Genomic DNA, 22,319 nt, shown 5'->3' on the forward strand with positions numbered 1-22,319 from the left:
CCAGTGGGTCAAGTTCAGCAAAAGACGACAGTATCTCAAAATGTGTAACACCAAGTGATATTTCAGATTCATTTTTAGAAAAAGATCCTAATCTAGAGAAATTGATTAGACTCGTTGAAGAAGAGGAGAGCGAGGATGAGTATAATATTGACGTAGAAGACTTGGATCACGAGGTAGCCGAGGCAGAAATCTTGCCCTCAGGTGGTGTGAAGGTGACTTATGACAATTACAAGAAGACCTACCGACCCCGCATAAGTTCGCACCAGAATTTTCTCAGGTACCTAGAGTTAGTGCATGATCGTAGTGAAGAGGCAGCAAAAGGGGAAGCAAAACCTCCACTTCCCGTTGAGGGAAAACACACTTTCGAATTATACAAAAGGATTTTAGCTTCTGTGCAGAAAAAGTTGAAGCTTCCAGAAAAAGTGAACAACCTATCAGCTTTACCTAATAAATATTCCAAGAAGTTAATGAAACTTTTAGGTGAGAATATTATGTGTTTAGTATGAGGACCCTGGATTAGATTTGGTGTGATTTGACAAATTAGGTAGATTGGTTTATTGCAGGGTACAATAGGGTAAGTACAGTTTATGGTTTTAGGAGACTATAAACGATACTTACTTTGGTAATGAATAATATTGAAATGGTTTTGTAATATTTTATTCAGTTTTAAATATGGTATATATTATTTTATTGAACTTTTAAAATGTCCTTAGACAGTTGCAAACATTGATATCATCTTGACTTATTGGATGTATAGATTCAACATATTGTTGTATATCCTTTTAAACTCGCCCCTTTTTGCAAATAGTTAAGATATAAATATTTAGAACCAAAGGTACTAGTGTAAGACTATATTGATTTTTCTCTGTGCTTTTCACTGTATTGGAAGTTGATGTGCAGTACTCAGTTAATTTACTTTAGAATATACTGTACTTTATGGTGAAGTGTTTGGGAAGGGTTGGTGGTTTGCTGTTTAAGATTAGAAGTACTGTGTGTAACATTAGAGGAATTTCTCTTTCCTTAATTTGTTTTAGAATTTGATTAAATGTGATCCAATTTTTGCTTGGATCTATTTACATATAATACCAACCAAGGCATTACTATGGTGGTTGGAAAATATTGTTCTGCATAGTTTTTATAGTTTCCTTATTTTTTTTCATTTGTTTTCACTTGGAATATTTCAAATTGAAAACTGAAATGTATATATCGTGAAAGAGGGTTGTGAAGATTTAGATGCATGCGCTTTAAAAATGCTGTACCTTGAATGTTTTTATGCTTTAGACTTTTCGTATAAGTGGAAGAGAATCATAAGGGAACAAAAAGGAAAACGTAACATGCCGCCATTAGAGTGAAGTGTTGTATGCTCATATTAGGTAGCTTTTGTAAAAACGTGGCTATGAATCAAATTTATTTGGACTTGAATATTATTTTATGGGCCTGATGAGACTTGAATTTTGTTAAGCTAAGTGGTTACTGTACAGTCTTGTACTTGGTGGTAAGAAAGGGTACTTTACAGTACATTAGGTTAACCTTTATAGTCATGAAGCCTTAACAATTTTATGGCTTTTATTATTTTTAATGCTGTCAGTTAACTTTTTGACATTACAGTACTACTTGTGGTATAATTTTGAGGCAGAATACATTTACCATGTTGCGGTGTACTAAAATGAAAGGACAATAAACAATATCTTGAGTGTCTCTGTGGGTTGGATAATGCGTAGAGTCTCTTACAAAGACTGTAACTTGGTAACATACTGCATTAGAAACTTCTTACATTATAGAACAGTACTTCTTAATGTATAGCAAAGATTTGATAGTAATTGGAATTTTGGAATATTTTAGTTTAAAAATAGTTCTGGAATTGCACAATACACGGTAAACTGAAGATTAAAGTATTAAGCTACATAGCACAAAATTTGTTCTTGGAAGACATGAATTACATGTTTATGGTACAATGACGATGTACCTTTTTTATGAAAATATGCCACATGGAGCAAGAGAGTAAAAAATAAAAAAACTACCAACTTGGAGTAGAAAGAAATCCTTGCAATGTCTTCTTCCAGAAGATAAGAGAATGTACTACATTGGTAATGGTTATCAATTGTGGTTGTCCAGGGTACTGTGGAGTCCAGTTTACAATTTTGCTTTTTAGTTTTTTAATGATATCTTTTTTATTCTTGGGCATAATTTATTGATTAAGTTTTATTTTTTTCAGCTGAAGAGATGACTTTCGATGCCATGACTCCAGACAGTGGAGTCCATGAGAACTTCACTAACCTTAGTCCAGAAGAACAGGAAAAACAGCGTGAGGAATGGAAAGCTGAACTAGCTAAGGTGAAGTGGCAGGTTTTGTTCTTAGAAAATTTATGGTACTGAACTGATTGTATTGAATTATGTTCCTTAGCTGTAGTAAAGTATTTTGAACCTTGAGATTCTAATTTACTTAGAAAAAATCACTATGCTTATAGATATTTGTGATTACTGTACTGTAATTAATTTTTTTTTTATTAGTCTCTCTTCAGCAAGGTAGCAAGAATAGGAAAATAAAGGTAGACTTATGGCAGCACTTGACTATTGTTTCTAAATCAGCCTGTAAAAGGTAGCTAGTGTGAAATTACTTGAATGGATTTGATGGAAAATTTTCTTGAAAGTCAATACCTTGATGTAATGACTTTATTCCTGCCCTTGATGATGGATTTTTGTTATTTTAGTGATCCTTTACTCTGTACTAGATACTGATTCCAAATACAGTACAGTAGTTCCTCTTATTCTGTGGTGTTAACTTCAGTTACAACAGTATAAGGCCTCAATTTTTAAGAGGTGGACTTATCATCCTGCAATCCATGATTCGGTCTTGATATGGTTTAGAGGATTTGAATTCCCCTTCCAAGAGTGGCTTAAGAAAACTTGGTGCTAAAACCAACAAAATTAGTCAGTCATGGCTAATAAAGTTTTGTAGGTAATTGTAGTGTATAGTCTTAAGAATTTTGGTACAGATTATTCTTGGACTGTAGTACTGTACCTAAAATGAAAGGGAGTTTTTGTCATAATGTTTATTTCTATACTCTCCTGATGTTCATGTTGGTTCTCGCTGGAAGCTCGATTATGCTGACGTTTGCCCCAAAAGCTAAAAGTTTCTTGTTTTTTTTTTTCTTTCAATAGACTTGGTTCAATAGTAAAGTAATGAGACCATCTAGCGGCTAATGGTAATATCAGTGGATTGGCCAAGTCGTACTTCCTTAATTTTCAATCTTTACGTCACTGCCAGGTTAAATGGCTGGCCCCATACTCCAGGTTGTTCAGATTTCTGTATGATAAAAGTTTTCATCACAGAACTGTACTACTAAACTCAAAAAGCTCCAATTACCCATATGCGTAAACTTCTGTATATTGTTTAGAGTCTGGAAAGTAAAGGTTAAAGGTGTCTGATTTCAGTTCCAGTTTTATCAGAAAAGATGCTCACCGGAACGTCAGCCTGGCAAGCCCAACCTGCTACTGTGGTGCCCAACCACAGCAGTGGCCTCCCCAGTAAACAGCTTAAACTCATAGTCCTGGGCTGTGATTAATCTACTGCCATGCGAATACTAGACAAACACGTTATTTACCAGCCTGGAGACTAGTACAATGATAAAATTTCTGATAGAAAAATTTTGACTCTGCACTGAAAAAAAAGAAGAGATAAACACTTCAGATTAGTGATTCGTGGTGGCCCAATCATTGAGTATACCAAGTAGATCAAGGAGAAAGGACAGACTAGAATTTGTGTTAAAAGTACGTAAGGAAGAACAAACCGGAAATTTTTTTTATTTCTGTAAAGAAAAGATTTTTCAAAAATGTGGATGGTTATAGCAATAAAGCATAGAGGAAGAGGAACCCAGTTTTCCCTAAGAAAATGGCCATGAAAATTCAATGATATAAATTTTACTGGTGAGATTTAACAGATAGTAGTGATAATAAGGGTTTCTAAGAAATTCATTGCTCATTCTGAAAACTATTAAAGTAACAGTGTGATTGGAAAAGTGTATGCTGTATATACACAATATTTATACTGTAATCTTGCTGTTATACATCAGCTGTTGTAGTGGGATCCAAAAGACAAGACTCCACACTCTTTGAAACTTACTGACAAAAGTTATTGACAAAAAGTCACTTATTGACAAAAGTCTCTTCAGCAAATACTTAGCCCCATTCTTTATCTTTACCAACTGAATTTTTGCACAGGAAGCATGTTAAACTAATTATTCTCCTTAAACTTGTACAGTACAGTATTTCATAAGATTAAAATTAATAATGTGAAAAAAAATACCAGAACCAATTACAGTATTGTATAAAAAACGAAACACAAAAATGGAAATATATTTACAGTATACTGTTTATGTATACTTCATGTGAACACTGACAAGTGTCGCTCACACACTAGATTGAAACTTTTAAAAAACAGGATGGTGTGACAGTTCTTAGACTGATGGTATACAGTACTGTACTTCTGCTAAGTTGATGGAGCAGTCAATTTAAATTTCTGTAGCTGGTCCTGGTCAGTCATCTGTATCAAATAAATTTAAAGTAGCAGTAACACTTATAAATGAATTAATGAAACACTCCCAGTAGTGATTAAAAAATAAATACAGCATTCTGTACACAGATTAAAAAAAAGAACCAATCACTCAAGACATTCACTACCATCCTAAGCTTTCTAACCAAAAAAGATGTAAACAAACAAATCTGTTATGTTAAGTCTTACTCACTACAAACCATTGTTACATTAATTTCTGTACCTTTTCTTCTCTCGCTTTCCCTCTCTTACTTTGAAGGATTTGGTAAACCAAACCAAAACTTCAATGTTAAAAAAAAAAAATATTCCTTGGAATAAGGTACATGAGGTGGAAGAAACTGGAGAACTTAATCCCATAAAGGAAAGATTTGTCTAAAATGTTGAAAAAGAGGAGTGCAGTTTTTCCATAAACTTAATATCAAATTTCAGTATCATAAATATTATTGGTGGAACTGAACAGATAATAATTATGATCATGATTTTTAAGAAGTTCATCAGTCAGTATCTTAAAACTATTAAAGTAACAGTACGATAGGAAAAGTCTATTTGTACATTATATTTATACTATACATTGATTTTGATGAAATACTTCAGCAGTTAGTTTTTTCTTTTTGCCTTTCGTTTTAAAGTAACCAAGTTCCTTGCAATTTTCTATAAGAACCTTACATACCCAAGAATGGTTACAATTTGTTAAGAAACATATGAGATTAAGTTTTGCATTAGTATTCTTGATAGTAATGCTATTTATTTATTTATTTTTTTTTTGGCAAGTGTCCCAGCTAGCATGGTTATTTCTTCGTATAATATAGTTTGTTGAAGTTTATAGGTCCGTGGTTGATTTATTGGAGTTGAAATTCATTTGAGTTTTAGCATTTGTTATTATAAATTTTTAAAGTTAACTTTTTTCAATATTAATCTTACCCGATGATCATGTAGCTGTCAACTCTGTTGCCCGACAGAAATCTACGGTCGGGATACGCCAGCGATCGCTATACAGGTGGGGGTGTACACAACAGCGCCATCTGTGAGCAGGTACTCAAGTACTTCTTGTCAACAAGAACTCAATTTTTCCTCTGTCGTGCCACCGGCTAGACCTACTTGGATACGCTGTTGATTCTGGAGTTATTGTTCACGATTTGGTGATGTATTTGCTCTAGAGTTTAGCCTTCGCTATTCAGGAAGCTTTATCATTAGCTTAGCAAGCTTTTGGAATTAATTTGATTTAATTATGGTGACGAAGAGAGTATGAACTCTCTTTCACTTTTAAATGGCCGACCCTTCCCTTAGACGGAAGTGTTGGTGTCGAAGAGAGTATAGACTCTCTTTCTTAATTTTGCTTAACAAAGTTATAGATTTATTTTATATCTCTCCGCCTTTTATAGGCCTCTTCGATTAACTTCCATTTATTATAAACTTATAAAAATTAATTTTTATGTTTGTTTATATGCGACCTTTCCTAATAGTAGGCGGTCATTACTTGGAACCGTAGTTAATTAACATTGAGCCCGTCATATCGTTTTTCCTGTTAAGATTTTATGCTATTTTAATTTTAATGTTTTTGAAAGAATTTCTTTGATAGTCTCGTACTGTTTTCAAAGTTGAACTAACGTTTTGTTTTGTCTCCGCAGTTGTTGACGTTCAGAACGTTCAACTTGCGCTCTATCGTTACGATAGAGAGAGAGTATTCACGGTTTCACGTTGCAGTAAGAGTAAACCGATTCTAGCGTTTTGTTCATTCTTTCTTAGCTTAAATGGTTTTAATTCTAATAAAGGAACTTTTTATTTGGGAAACCTTTCAGTTTTTTTCCTTTAACAAATAATATGTTTTAACGATATATATAATTGGGCTCATCTCTCAGGTTCTAAGTCAAGAGAGAGAGAGAGAGAGATAGAGACGGAGGGAGAGAGAGGAGGATAAACGTTTCGTTCAAGCGGGTAAGGTTGTTATCGTTTTTTGCTCTTCTCCCTAGTCTCTATAGGGGAAGAAGGTAAAACGTTTCTAGAGTTTTATTCTTGTTCCCAGGCTTTATGCGGTGAGAGATTTTAAACGTAGTTTATTTGATCTAGTGTTTAGTCTCTTTTCCAGCCACTGAATTCTTTATCTTTCATTATGTTTTTCTGTTACATTGTAATTCTGTTTTTCGCAATTACTACCTTTTAATGAAGGATAGGATTGCGTGTTTCAGGTACAAACCACTTAAAGTTTCGAGTTCAGTGAAATAAGTGCAAACAGAAAATCAAAAGTGATAAAGTGATAAGCGCAAAGTGTTACAGTGTTGCGTTCGAGGGTTCGTCTGTTCGTGCCAGTTGTTCGCCTAGTCTGGGACCTCTTACAAGCTCCCAAGCCCAGGGGGAGAAGTAATGTTGAAGGACTTATGGGTTCATCAGGCCTTGATCGACGAACAGACGTTTCCCTCCGTGGTTTCGGGTGTATCTACACACGTTGCCGACGTGATCACCCCACCCACACAAAGACGAGAGAGCCCATTTATTCCTCGTCTGCGGAAGAGGTTTCTCGCAGAAACCATGGACCAAATCTTGCAGCTTTTAAGTGCAAGTCGGTCCCTTCCGCGCAAGTCCAAAGACCCTCAGTCACAACGGACAGTAGCGGACTTGCTGCAGTACGACAACTGCACACCTCCCAGAGAGGCAAGGTGGTACCGCAACAGGCAGTAACTCCGTCTGTTGCCGCACCAGCTGTTTTAGACCCTCAGTCACAACGGACAGTAGCTCCGTTTGTTGTTGTCTTTCATAGACCCTAGTGGTCCATGCTGCAGACTATACAGTCTCAGCTTGCTCCTTCATACAGGAGTATCATGCTGGAAGGTTGACAATGCAGCCTGTTAACCTACAACCCGTCGAGGTTGTGCGCTCAGCAGATACTGCGGCTGCCTGCTCCCACCCTCCACCTGTGAGAGCTCCACCTCCGATGCGCAGTCCACCCTGCCAGACGCATGTTCTTGCTGCGCCTCCTGCTTTCATGCGTGAGCTGCCGCATCGGGAGTTGCCGGGTTCCAGCACTATGCGGCAACCTCCTCAACCCATGAGGCAGGAGCCTCATGCTATGCGGCATCCTCCACAACCCATGAGGCAGGAGCCTCATGCTATGCGGCATCCTCCTCAACCCATGAGGCATGAGCCTCATGCTATGCGGCAACCTCCTCAACCCATGAGGCAGGAGCCTCATGCTATGCGGCATCCTCCTCAACCCATGCGGCATGAGCCTCATCCCATGCAGCATGAGCCTCATACCATGCAGCATGAGCCTCATCCCATGCAGCATGAGCCTCATCCCATGCAGCATAAGCCGCACATGCTCTGCATACCTTACAGCATGCTCTGCATACCTTACAGCATGCTCTGCATACCTTACAGCATGCTCTGCATACCTTACAGCATGCTCTGCATACCTTACAGCATGCTCTGCATACCTTACAGCATGCTCTGCATACCTTACAGCATGCTCTGCATACCTTTCAGCATGCTCTGCATACCTTTCAGCATGCTCTGCATACCTTACAGCATGCTCTGCATACCTTACAGCATGCTCTGCATACCTTACCGCATGCTCCTCAATCACACATCTTTGGTTGTTGCCAACTCACAAGACTGTCAAGCAGTTTCATAACGTTGCCTTCTGGTCTGCTGCTTTTGCACCAGTGAAACCCTCACTGAGAGAACTTAGCTTTTCTCGGATATGGTTCCTGTAGATGAGAAAGTGCTATTCTCCCTCCTTCTGATATTCCCTTGAGGACTCTGTCATTTGGAAAGGAGCCTTAAGCTGCTTAGCCTCCTATGGACTTTTATTTAAGCATAACAGGCTTCCAGGGAGGGTAATGGTTCCGCTTCAGTCGCTAACCCCGTCTGTTGCCACACCTGCTCCCATAGACCTTGAGCTTTGTTGCAAGACATGCAGTCCAAGCTTAGTCCTTGTTAGAGGATTTTTGTTTACGGAGTCAGTGTGTCACTGGGAAGACGTTCAACAACCAGCAGAGGTGACTTGTTGTGACGCAGTGCGGCAACCTCAGCAACCCGATAAGGAGTTGTCTGTACTACCCAGACAGTCTAGACAGTTTCGGGTTGTCGCTGTACTTCCTCGCTTCCCCATGGTTGACAGTTCACAGACTGTGCAGCAGTACCATGATCTTGTGTCCGGCTCCGTCAGACGACTGGCTTTTAAGAGCTCCCACAAGTCGTCGCTGTCTGGAGAATCTCAGATGGACTATGGATCTGACCAAGGAACTGGGCCTCCTGGTCAATTTAGAGGAGTCCCAGCGCGTCCCATCCCAGACCATTGTCTACCTGGGTATGGAGATTCAGAGTCAAGCTTTTCGGGCTTTTCCGTCGGCCCCAAGGATCTACCAAGCCCTAGAATGCATCCAGAGCATGCTGAGAAGGAACCGATGCTCAGTCAGGTAGTGGATGAGTCTAACAGGGACACTTTCATCGCTGGCCCTGTTCATCGAGTTAGGGAGACTCCACCTCCCCCTCCTTCAGTATCATCTAGCTGCTCACTGGATAAAGGACATGACGCTAGAGACGGTCTCAGTTCCTGTTTCCGAAGAGATGAGGTCCACTCTAACGTGGTGAAAGAACAGCTTTCTTCTCAAGGAAGGTCTACCTTTGGCTGTTCAGAAACCCGACCGCCGTCTCTTCTCGGACGCATCAGACACGGGCTGGGGTGCGACTTTGGACGGACAGGAATGCTCGGGGACATGGAATCAGGAGCAAGGACACTTCACATCAATTGCAAGGAGCTGTTGGCGGTTCATCTGGCCTTGATAAACTTCAATTCCCTCCAGCTTAACAAGGTGGTGGAGGTGGACTCCGACAACACCACAGCCTTGGCTTACATCTCCAAGCAGGGAGGGACTCATTCGAGGAAGTTGTTCTAGATCGCAAGGGACCTCCCCATCTGGTCAAAAGATCGAAAGCTCACGCTAGTAACGAGGTTCATTCAGGGCGATATGAATGTCATGGCAGATCGCCTCAGCCGGAAGGGTCAGGTCATCCCCACAGAGTGGACCCTTCACAAGAATGTTTGCAGCAGACTTTGGGCCCTGTGGGGTCAGCCAACCATAGATCTGTTCGCTACCTCGATAACCTAGAGGCTCCCGTTGTATTGTTCTCCGATTCCAGACCCAGCAGCAGTTCACGTGGATGCTTTTCTGCTGGATTGGTCCCATCTCGACCTGTATGCATTCCCGCCGTTCAAAATTGTCAACAGGGTACTTCAGAAGTTCGCCTCTCGCAAAGGGACACGGCTGACGTTGGTTGCTCCCCTCTGGCCCGCGAGAGAATGGTTCATAGAGGTACTGCAATGGCTGGTCGACATTCCCAGGACTCTTCCTCTAGGAGTGGAGCTTCTACGTCAACCTCACGTAAAGAAGGTACACCCTAACCTCCACGCTCTTCGTCTGACTGCCTTCAGACTATCGAAAGACTCTCAAGAGCTAGAGGCTTTTCGAAGGAGGCAGCCAGAGCGATTGCCAGAGCAAGGAGGACATCCACTCTCAGAGTCTATCAGTCTAAATGGGAAGTCTTCCGAAGCTGGTACAAGGCCAATGCAGTTTCCTCAACCAGTACCACTGTAACCCAGATTGCTGACTTCCTGTTACATCTAAGGAACGTAAGATCCCTTTCAGCTCCTACGATCAAGGGTTACAGAAGTATGTTGGCAGCGGTTTTCCGCCACAGAGGCTTGGATCTTTCCACCAACAAAGATCTACAGGACCTCCTTAGGTCTTTTGAGACCTCAAAGGAACGTCGGTTGTCCACTCCAGGCTGGAATCTAGACGTGGTCCTAAGGTTCCTTATGTCATCAAGATTTGAACCTCTCCAATCAGCCTCTTTTAAGGACCTCACATTAAAAACTCTTTTCCTCGTGTGCTTGGCAACAGCTAAAAGAGTAAGTGAGATCCACGCCTTCAGCAGGAACATAGTTTTCACATCTGAAACGGCTACATGTTCCTTGCAGCTCGGTTTTTTGCTAAAACGAGCTTCCTTCACGTCCTTGGCCTAAGTCGTTCGAGATCCCAAGCCTGTCCAACTTGGTGGGGAACGAACTAGAGAGAGTACTTTGCCCAGTTAGAGCTCTTAGGTACTATCTAAAAAGGTCATAACCTTTACGAGGACAATCAGAAGCCTTATGGTGTGCTATCAAGAAGCCTTCTCTTCCAATGTCTAAGAACTCAGTTTCTTACTAAATCAGGCTTCTGATTAGGGAAGCACATTCTCATCTGAAGGAAGAAGACCTTGCTTTGCTGAAGGTAAGGACACATGAAGTGAGAGCTGTGGCTACTTCAGTGGCCTTCAAACAGAACCGTTCTCTGCAGAGTGTTATGGATGCAACCTATTGGAGAAGCAAGTCAGTGTTCGCATCATTCTATCTCAAAGATGTCCAGTCTCTTTACGAGAACTGCTACACCCTGGGACCATTCGTAGCAACGAATGCAGTAGTAGGTGGGGGCTCAGCCACTACATTCCCATAATCCCATAACCTTTTTAACCTTTCTCTTTAATACTTTTTATGGGTTGTACGGTCGGCTAAGAAGCCTTCCGCATCCTTGTTGATTTGGCGGGTGGTCAATTCTTTCTTGAGAAGCGCCGAGGTTAAAGGTTGTGATGAGGTCCTTTAGTATGGGTTGCAGCCCTTTATACTTCAGCACCTAAGAGTCGTTCAGCATCCTAAGAGGACCGCTACGCTCAGTAAGGAAGACGTACTTAATAAAGGCAGAGTAATGGTTCAAGTCGTCTTCCTTACCAGGTACTTATTTATTTTATGTTATTTTTGAATAACTAATAAAATGAAATACGGGATACTTAGCTTCTTTGTTAACATGTATGCTGGTCTCCACCCACCACCCTGGGTGTGAATCAGCTACATGATCATCGGGTAAGATTAATATTGAAAAATGTTATTTTCATTAGTAAAATAAATTTTTGAATATACTTACCCGATGATCATGAATTTAAGGACCCACCCTTCCTCCCCATAGAGAACCAGTGGACCGAGGAGAAAATTGAGTTCTTGTTGACAAGAAGTACTTGAGTACCTGCTCACAGATGGCGCTGTTGTGTACACCCCCACCTGTATAGCGATCGCTGGCGTATCCCGACCGTAGATTTCTGTCGGGCAACAGAGTTGACAGCTACATGATCATCGGGTAAGTATATTCAAAAATTTATTTTACTAATGAAAATAACATTTTATAATAAAAAAATATTTAGTGTTTTTAACTAAATACCAGTGTTCGAAGAGAACATTCGATATGCTGTAAACTGATTCAGCAGAGATTATGGAACTGCCTGTTTTAATGGTTTCTTTTATGGATTGTCTTTCTAAAATTCAGTAAAAAAAATATCTGAGATGGCGATTTTTCTTCAAGCAATTCATCATCATTAGAATTGTTTTATAGAATCATACATATTTCTCTTATAAGCACATTGATGTTAAGCATCAAAAGCATTTGGCAAGTGTTTACAATTAGACTTTTGAGTTTGTATTATTCATGCTTAATTGTTCTCAGGAGATTATGACAGTGGTTTCATAATGATGACCTTTGCTTATATTGTGATTATTTGTAAAATTACACTTTGAGACCCTAATTACTTTATTCTCTTTAAAAAATGCATTAATCATATTTTTTTAATTGTTGCTCTCAAGGAAGGTAGCTGTTGTATTTGTTCATTGCTTATTTTTTTAATTATTTTTCTGTAGTTTGCATTCTATATAGTCTATAGTAGTGCTGCTTTTTATTTATAAATAGTAGGTATTTTGTTAAATGTATTTTCCCAAATGAGAGATTTTATTTGTATTTCATATTTCAGACTGAAGAGGAGATTCAAACACTTCGTCAGGTTTTAGGTTCTAAAGTTAAAAATGCCCAGGATTTGAAACGTAGATTGGGAATCACTGTATGGCGAGAATTCACAGAAGACTTTAACCAGTCTATGAAGACTGTTCGCGAATCTCAGACGTAAGTTGCTTTTTTTGAATTTTTAAAAGTTTTGTATAACAATTAGTACTTTATATGCTGAATTATAGCAAAGAAAATACAGTGGTGCACACTCACGCCTTTAAATGTTTGTTTCTCTAAGTTTTCTAACAAAGGGGATTTTGAAGATTTGTATTTACTTTTTGGAAGTGCAACTGTCTATTGTACTCTTCTGCTTTTTGTGTGGGATTTTGATTTTATTTTTCATTAGCCAACTTGTGTGTGTCGGCTAGTATTTGTCATCTTACTAGTACAGTGTTTTAAAGTATAAGTCTTTATTACACAGCAAAATAACTTAATGACACATCATTCTTTTCTTTCATTTTAGCACTCAATATGTCCAAAGCTTACAAGTGTGAGTATATGTAAAAAACCCTCAAGTTGGTTAATTTTTAAGAGAAGGTTTTGAAAAGTAATTTAGTTTAGGAATTCATGATTGGGATCCTTTCATGAAAAAAAGCTCGTCGTATAGTGGCATCACTTGTAGTTTGCATAGGCTGGTCAGTTTTTGCTAATAGTTTTGTTTCTGATGTATTTTGCTTCAATGTGTACATTACTGTAAATGTTAATCTGAAATTATACTTGCAGTAGAGTGCAGTATGTTCTTTTTGAGATTTGGCAATTCTGCAACATAGTATAAAACTTTGAAATAGATGCAGAGGTTTTTTTTAGGGAAATATTTAATTCGGCCTTGTTTAGATATGTAAGTGGCTCTGGAATGCTTTTATATCTAAAGACCCTATTAATTTTGCATGAAAATTTTTTCAATGCATAGTCTTTCCTCATTCAGTTTTGACTTCTTATGGCATCTTGTTTATCATTCATCCTAATTTTCAAATTTTATAACTTATTTTATATTTATGGATACTTTTTACATTCTGGATAAAATTTTAAATATCTGCATACATTTAAGTATGTTATTTGATCATAATGAATTACTGTCTATTGTTACAAAAGTTATAGCAAACTAAAGGATTATGTTAATGCATTTTGTTATTGCTTGGGAAAGGGGTACTAAATGTCTGTAGATGTTTGTGGCTACTTGTGGAAAGCATGTTAGATGCCTAAATGGGGAGGGTAAAAGTACAACTTGGTTTCAAAAGGCAGGTCATAGATGAAAAGTAGATGGTCATGTTCTTTTCTGAAAACAAGTACAGTATCCTTATTTTTTGTGTCTAAATTACCTTAAGAGTGTAAAAAAAACATTTTTGATGTTAAAAGAAGAGATGCAAAGTACTGGCTACTACAGTAGGGGATATGAGCTACCCTGGTACAGGGATTTTGGAATCACCATGTTACACACAGTTTGACTGAATTCAGAATATGAATCATTGGGCAACTTGATAATATAGGTTTGCAATATATTTTAGACTGGTTGTTTGTCACACTGTGGATCATTTTGTCAGTTCTAAGTCCTGCCTTCTCAATCATGTGGCTCAATGTGGTTCAGTATTTTAATTTTATTTCAGCTATTGTTGTAGTCTGTTAGATTCTGTTATTTCAGTAATGATACCCTAACCTAGAGTAATTAGTGTTTGGATAAATAGTTTTATTTTTTCTTGTCTGACCTACCTTTGGTTTCTTTAAGATCATGGCCTAAACTGTCACAAAGACATTTGAAGTCTTGCTTTCACTTATTAATTTTAGCTAAACTGAAGACCTTGAATATTGCTCTAAGCAATTTACTGACACACATCCTATACCAACAAAAGAAATATCTGAAAGGTATTACAATAGTTATTGTGGGAGTTTTTTAATCACTTTCTTGGGCAGCCCTCTTTATTATAAAAAATAAAGATTTCATCTTGTACCTGGTACAATATTGGGCTAAGTTTTGGGGAGCATAAAATGATTTTGTCCTTTTTGACTTCTTTAGAGCTAAACATGATTTTACGGTAGGAGTTTGCCTCAAAATTGCATCCCCCCTTTGAAAATGGATGAAAACATATCAGAATAAAACTGGTTTCTTTGTCTGGCAAGAGCTATTCGGTATTATTTGGACAAAACTATAGGTGTTAGGAGTAGTGGCCCTAATGTGTTTCGTGGGGTTGAGGTTCCTAAATGTCCTTTTATTAAGAATACATTGTCATTCCTGGGTAAAAGTTTGGTCACAGAAGCTCGCAAAGGATTGGATCCAAATTAAATGAAAGCCTTGAATAATAAGATATACGATATCAGAATCACTGCTACATCCTTTAATTTTGGCAGAAACCTTTCTTTGGAAAGATTTTTCATTCTGGTGAATACCTGAGGGGCTGCCCTGAGCCCAAAACATGGCACTTAAATTGGTAAACCTGTGAACCATTGAGAAAAGGTGTACTTCAATTGAGATGAATCGGAATGTGATTATATGTATCCAAGAAGTCTATTGAAAACCACCAATCTTATTCCTTTATTGCTCACAGAACTTGTAGTGGGCTGTGACATCTAGAACTGGTCTCCAACCCCCTGAACATTTGGGGACCAGGATTAATCTGTTGCAAAACGTAAGGTTTGAAAAGATACTTCCTCACATTCGAGGTCTGTGTCCATGTTTTCTTCCTCCTCGTCTTTCTGTACATCAGGATGAATAGAGGGTGATTTTCCGATTTGTTTTACAACTAGATGTGGGGGCAGCTGTGCATGCGTGAAGAGGATTCATTCAGCAGTAGCCCTACTAGTGCCTACATTTACCCCACTGTAGTAACTTATGGTGAGCTAGTGGCTGAGGTTGCAAGAGAACGAAGTGCACTGTGATTTGAAACATGATGCAAACAATTGATTGTAGTTGAAACTTAGTTTATCTTGTCAAGATCTAAGGGAATCATATGATACGCCACGTCATCCACATACTGTATGTAATACGAGGTCGTTTCAGAGCGCTTACTTTAGCGAGTGGAGGGACATTAGGCTCTATACTACCAACTCAGTCATCTACTTCACAATCTATTTGTCCAATAGAGCAACAAGGATTGCAGGAATGCAAGAGTTTAGTAGCAGAAAGGTCTAAAGTAATTGAAGAATTTTAATGCTCTGTGAGAGAATTATGAATCTGTATTGTGCAGTGAACTTTCAGAACTCTTACTAATAATATAACACTTTTTCAATATCAAACTTACCCGATGATCATATAGCTGTCAGCTCTGCTGCCCGACAGAAAAAACCTACGGGCGGAATACGCCAGCGATCGCTATACAGGTGGGGGTGTACATCAACAGCGCCATCTGTCAAGTAGGTACTCAAGTACTCGATGTCAACAAAGAACCAATTTTCTCTCTGTCGTGCCAATGGCAGGACCTACTTAATACGCCGTCCCTAACTGGATTTATTTTCACAACGATTTGGTGAAGTACACTATTCCAGTTTTGAGCTTTCGCTATGCAGGGGTTTTATCTTCATTTCAAAACATGAACTCGTTTTGGATAGATTTAATTATGGTGACGAAGAGAGTATGGACTCTCTTTCACTTTTAAAAGGCCGTTTTTTGTAGACCCTAAGTGGTCTTTACTGCAGTCTATGCAGACTCAGTTAGCTGCGGTTATGCAGGAGTTTCGTGCGGAGAAGGTTTACACTGCTCTCGTTAGCCTACAACCTGCCACGGTTGTGCGCCCAGCTCACGCTGAGGCTGCCTGCTCCCACACTCCGGCTGCGGAGAGCTCCACCTCCGATGCGCAATCGACCCTGCCAGACGCATGTTAACGTTAGCCGACGTGCGGCTCCCTCCGTTAACATGCGTGAGCTACCGCATCAGCAGTGGGAAGGTGGAGTCAAGCTGCCGTGTTTTGACGCGATGCGTTAGTTTCCGCAACCCACGGCAGTCCCCACCACGCACCACCACTCCGCTTTGGTTGTTGCCTGCTCCCACACTCCGACTGCGGAGAAGGTTGACGATGCACCCGTTTGCCTACAACCTGCCACGGTTGTGCGCCCAGCATGGCTGCCTGCTCCCACACTCTTGTTGTGAGAGCTCCTCCACCCATGCGCAGTCGACCCTGCCAGACGCATGCTGACTCCCACAGACACACGGAGCACTCCGTTGCCGTGCGTGAGCTACCACAAGCTGCCGTGTTTTGACACGGTGTGTCAGCCTCCGCAACCCACTGTGGTTACCGCCACTCGCCCGCAGCAGACTAGTCAGTCAGGAGTTGAGGCTTCCCCACACAGCTTTGGTTGTTGCCAGCTCAGTTACATGACGTTGCCTTCTGGTCTGCTACTAATGCACCAGTGCTGTATGTCCTCACGCACCTGTTGAGGTTGACAGTTCAGTTTTTGACAGTTCACAGACTGTCAAGCAGTTACATAACGTTGCCTTCTGGTCTGCTGCTTATGCACCAGTGAGACCCTCACTGAGATAACCTAGCTTTTCTCGGACATGGTTCCTGTAGATGAGAGAGTGCTGTTCTCCCTCCTTCTGTTATTCCTTTGAGGACTCTGTCATTTGGAGAGGAGCCTTAAGCGGCTTAGCCTCCTATGGACTTTAATTAAAGCATAACAATGCTTCCAGGGATGGTAAATGGTTCCGCTTCAGTCGCTAACCCCGTCTGTTGCCACACCTGCTCCCATAGACCCTAATGGGCTTTGTTGCAAGACATGCAGTCCAAGCTTAGTCCTTGATAGAGGATTTTTTACGGAGAAGAACCTTCTAGCCAACAACCTTCCTACCAGTTGGTTGTACGCCCTGTTGACGCTGAGGTATCCTACTCACGTCCGCCAGTTGAGATGGTTCCTCCACCGGTGCGACCCAGTGTGGGTTGCCAGTCGCACGTTGACGTTAAGCGACTCTCGGAGGTGGTTGTGTACGTTCAGTGTGTCACTAGGAAGACGTTCAACAACCAGCAGAGGTGACTTGTTGTGACGCAGTGCGGCAACCTCAGCAACCCGGTAGGGGGTTGACTGCACAACCCAGACAGTCTAGACAGTTTCGGGTTGACGCTGTACTTCCTCGCGTCCCCATGGTTGACAGTTCACAGACTGTGCAGCAGTACCATGATCTTGTGTCCGGCTCCGTCACGCATCCACCAGTGCGACCGGATTCAGCGAGTCAGACGTTGCCCACTCCGTTGCCGTTTCCTCATCAGTTTCGGATGAGGAACCCTCTGATGAGGACATTGCTGAACAAGACGATCAACCCCCAGCCCTGCTATCCATCCAGAAGATGCTGAAGAAGGAACACTGCCCTGTCAGGCTGTGGATGAGTCTGGTTAGGACACTGTCATCCGTGGTTCAATTTGTGTCACTTGGAAGACTACACCTCCGTCCTCTTCTGTATCATCTAGCTTTTCACTGGAAAAGGAGAAGACGCTAGAAGCGGTCTCGATCCCGGTTTCCGGAAAGATAAAGTCTGGTCTGACTTGGTGAAAGGACTTTTATCAACCTTTGAAAGGGTCTTCCCCTGACTGTTCAGACTCCCAACCACGTTCTCTTCTCGGACGCATCGGACGTAGGCTGGGGTGCGACATTAGGCGGTAGGGAATGCTCGGGATTATGGAACTCGAGTCAAAGGACAATGCATTTCAACTGCAAGAAGCTTCTGGCAGTACGTCTGACCTGGAAAAGCTTCAGGTCTCTCCTTCAAGGCAAAGTGGTGGAGGTGAACACGGTCAACTCCCTGCTTTGACGTACATCTCCAAGCAAGGAGGGACCTACTCTCTGACATGGTACGAGTTCGCAAGTGACCTCCTCTCCTGTTCAACAGGTCTAGACTTTTCACTAGTAACGAGGTTCATCCAAGGCAACTTGAATGTCATAGCAGATTGTCTCAGTAGGAAGGGACAATAATTCCAACATATTGGACCCTCCACAAGGATGTATGCAAGAGACTTTGGGTCACCTGGGGCCAGCCAACCATAGATCTCTTCGCAACCTCGATGACCAAGAGGCTCCCAATACTTTGCTCACCTATCCCGGACCCAGCAGTAGTTCATATAGATGCCTTTCTACTAGATTGGTCACATCTAGATCTATATGCATTCCCTCCGTTCTAGATTGTCAACAAGGTACTGCAGAAGTTCGCCTCTCACGAAGGGACAAAGTTGACGCTAGTTGCTTCCCTCTGGCCCGCGAGAGAATAACTTACCGAGGTACTTCGATGGCTAGTAGACGTTCCCAGAACACTTCCCCTAAGGGTGGACCTGCTACGTCTGCCACGCGTAAAGAAGGTACTCCAAGGCCTCCACGCTCTTCGTCTGACTGCCTTCAGAATATCGAAAGACTCTCGAGAACTAGAGGTTTTTCGAAGGAGGCAACCAGAGCGATTGCTAGAGCAAGGAGAACATCCACCCTTAGAGTCTACCAGTCGAAGTGGGAAATCTTCCGAAACTGGTGCAAGTCAGTATCCGTATCCTCGACCAGTACCTCTGTAACTCAAATAGCTGACTTCCTCTTATTTCTGAGGAAAGAACGATCTCTTTCAGCTCCCACTATCAAGGGTTACAGAAGCATGTTGGCATCAGTCTTCCGTCACAGAGGCTTATATCTTTCCAACAATAAAGATCTACAGGACCTCCTTAAGTCTTTTGAGACCACGAAGGAGCGTCGTTTGGTTACACCTGGTTGGAATTTAGACGTGGTTCTAAGATTCCTTATGTCAGACAGGTTCGAACCACTTCAATCAGCCTCCCTGAAAGATCTCACCTTTAAGACTCTTTTCCTGATATGCTTAACCACAGCTAAAAGAGTCAGTGAGATTCATGCCTTCAGCAAGAACATCGGATTCTCATCCGAAACGGCTACATGTTCTACATCTTGGTTTTCTAGCCAAACACGAGCTGCCTTCTCGGCCTTGACCAATATCGTTCGATATTCCAAACTTATCGTATGGTTGGAAATGAACTAGAAAGAGTATTATGTCCTGTAAGAGCTCTTAAGTTCTATTTTAAAAACCTTTACGAGGCCCGTCTGAAGCTTTATGGTGTTCAGTTAAGAATCCATCTTTGCCTATGTCAGAGAATTCTTTATCCTATTTTATCAGACTGTTAATACGAGAAGCTCATTCCCTTCTGAATGAGGAAGACCAAGCTTGGCTGAAGGTAAGGACACACGAAGTTAGAGCTGTCACAACTTCCGTGGCCTTTAAACAAAATAGATCTCTGCAAAGTATATTCGACGCAACCTATTGGAAAAGCAAATCAGTGTTCGCGTCTTTTATCTTAAGAATGTCCAGTCTCTTTACGAGAACTGCTACACTCTGGGACCATTCGTAGCAACGAGTGCAGTAGTGGTGGGGGCTCCACCACTACAATTCCCTAATTCCAGAACCTTTTTAATCTTTCTCTTGAAATATTTTTGGGTTGTCCGGAAGGCTAAGAAGCCTTTCGCATCCTACTTGATTTGGCGGGTGGTCAAAATCATTTCTTGAGAAGCGCCTAGATTAGAGGTTTTGATGAGGACCTTTAGTATGGGTTGCAACCCTTCATACTTCAGCTCCTGGGAGTCGCTCAGCATCCTGTGAGGATCGCGAGGCTCAGTAAGGAAGACGTACTTAAAAAGGCAGAGTAATTGTTCAAGTCTTCTTCCTTACCAGGTACTTATTTATTTTATGCTTGTTATTTTGAATAACTGCTAAAATGAAATACGGAATACTTAGCTCATAATGTCAACATGTAATGCTGGTCTCTACCCACCCCCCTGGGTGTGAATCAGCTATATGATCATCGGGTAAGTTTGATATTGAAAAATGTTATTTTCCTTAGTAAAATAAATTTTTGAATATACTTACCCGATGATCATAAATTAAAGGACCCACCCTTCCTCCCCAATAGAGACCCAGTGGAACAGAGGAGAAAATTGGTTCTTTGTTGACATCGAGTTCTTGAGTACCTACTTGACAGATGGCGCTGTTGATGTACACCCCCACCTGTATAGCGATCGCTGGCGTATTCCGCCCGTAGGTTTTTTCTGTCGGGCAGCAGAGCTGACAGCTATATGATCATCGGGTAAGTATATTCAAAAATTTATTTTACTAAGGAAAATAACATTTTACTACTACTGTACACTAAACTTGAGAAGTTAGGTTAGGCTTGGGAACTGGGCAGGTAGGATCAGAATTGCTTGCTATGAAAGTTTAAAAGACTTATTCAATATACTGTCATTGCACTATATGATATGCCACGTACTAGTAAGTGAAAATTAGTAGTTTCTCATGAGTGATTAATTTAGCAAGGAAAGGGGTACTAAGATCTAACCTACCAGCTCATTCTTTTTCCTTAGAATCCAGTGGTCAGAATGAGTGGACCAGATTGTGGACTAAGCAGGTTTTGCAGCAGAAGGATCTCCAGTAATTCTTGAGTGTGAGGCTCCAAGATAGGCGATCAATCCTTTTATGCGGTCTGCACTGTCCGAATCCTTACTGACTGATGCACCTGAACCGCTAGGCAAAACTGAGGAGTTAGGCTAGGGTTCAAAACTGGGTTAGTTTTGGGTAGAATCTCTTGCTGGCATCCTTAAGCTTCAACAGATTAAGCCAAAGATGACAAGAGCTTGTTAATGGCTTGAGTGGCATTATCATCATCACCATCATCATCCCCTGTTTTCTTCGGATTTGCTCCTGTACTAGATAAGTTATTTTCCTTTAGAATTTCTAATCTGGTCCGCTACCATTTGAGAATACTTTCTCATAAGAGGGAACGTAAGGCCTTTACATTCCTCATAATGATGATGTAAAACAATAGTGGCCCTGACATGAAACACAAAGAGAATGAGGATCATGATTGCCCAAAAGTAAGTCCCTTGAACAAATTAAACAGGAATTACTAAGAAATCCAGAAGAAATCTCTTATGATAATTTTTAAAGGTTTAAAGGCCGTTAGGCAAGGGACAGTGACATTGCCCTATCAAGCAGGACAATGCCCTAGAGACTGACCATATAAACATATGATGAGCATCCAAGCCCCCTCTTCACCCAAGCTATGACCAAGGATGGCCAGGCAATGGCTGCTAATGGCTCAGGAAATAGACCTTTAGGCTCCACCAAACCCCACATCCTTAGCTCTCAAGGATGGTGAGGTTGCAGCGACCAAAGGAACTAACGAGTTTGAGCGGTACTCAAACCCCAGTCTGGCGATCACCAGTCAGGGACTTTACCACATAAGCCACCACAACTCTAAGAAGACTTTCATAAGGTTTATGGTCTGGAGAAGGTAAGCAAAGTGTTGCTTTATCAAACGCAAGTCAATTTGAAGACAGAAAGACAAACCATGCATGGAGTACCTAAACCAAGGTTAATGCTGTTAACCACTAGATTATCTCAATACCGTACATGAGGCCTAAACCTGGGGTAAATGTCGATGTAAGACAGGCTTCAAAAGAAAAGCATTAGGGACATCGGGGGAGTATAGAAATAAAAAAAAAATTGTTTTAGGATTCCATAAGTTTTTATATAAAATGACACTCATTTACACTACTGTACAGATATTTTTGTACTGCTAAAAATGTACATAAGTTGCTTTTAGTTGTTGTTTTGATTTGCTTTATGTATATGTATGCAGGTTATTTTCTTGAGAGTAGATTGAGCCTGGGTGAAAATATATTTATTATTTCTTTTGTCTTTATATAGTGGGCTGATTTTTTTAGCATTTTGAATACGTAAAAGCTTTGCATGGAAGACATTGATCATTGGGTTATGTTTATTTTTAAATTTTTAATAACAATGATGTGAATTGTAATTTTATATTACCAAAGGTTTTGCTATTTATATAAAAGATGAAATTTAGAAAACCTTTAGTTATTCAGTGATTACCATTCATTAAAAATAAGAATATTTGATGAAATGTAACTTCCCAGGCCATATTTAA

General features: G+C 40.6%; 1 protein-coding gene across 6 annotated transcripts in view; it reads left to right on the forward strand.

The window, feature by feature from the left end:
• The window catches only part of LOC137642718 (uncharacterized), a 139,710-nt gene that overhangs the window by 911 nt on the left and 116,480 nt on the right, over nt 1-22,319 (forward strand). For 4 of the 6 annotated variants that reach the window (XM_068375530.1, XM_068375526.1, XM_068375532.1 and 1 more), the window contains exons 1-3: nt 1-480; nt 2,216-2,334; nt 12,383-12,531. The exon at nt 1-480 is cut by the window's left edge. In XM_068375530.1, coding sequence (XP_068231631.1) covers nt 1-480; nt 2,216-2,334; nt 12,383-12,531 — 748 coding nt within the window. Of the gene's footprint in view, nt 481-2,215; nt 2,335-12,382; nt 12,532-12,877; nt 12,905-22,319 lie in introns of all 6 variants that reach the window. The other 2 variants (XM_068375528.1, XM_068375531.1) reach the window with 1 other exon arrangement.

This window comes from Palaemon carinicauda, chromosome 6 (assembly GCF_036898095.1).
Source record: "Palaemon carinicauda isolate YSFRI2023 chromosome 6, ASM3689809v2, whole genome shotgun sequence".
Classification (NCBI taxonomy): domain Eukaryota; kingdom Metazoa; phylum Arthropoda; class Malacostraca; order Decapoda; family Palaemonidae; genus Palaemon; species Palaemon carinicauda.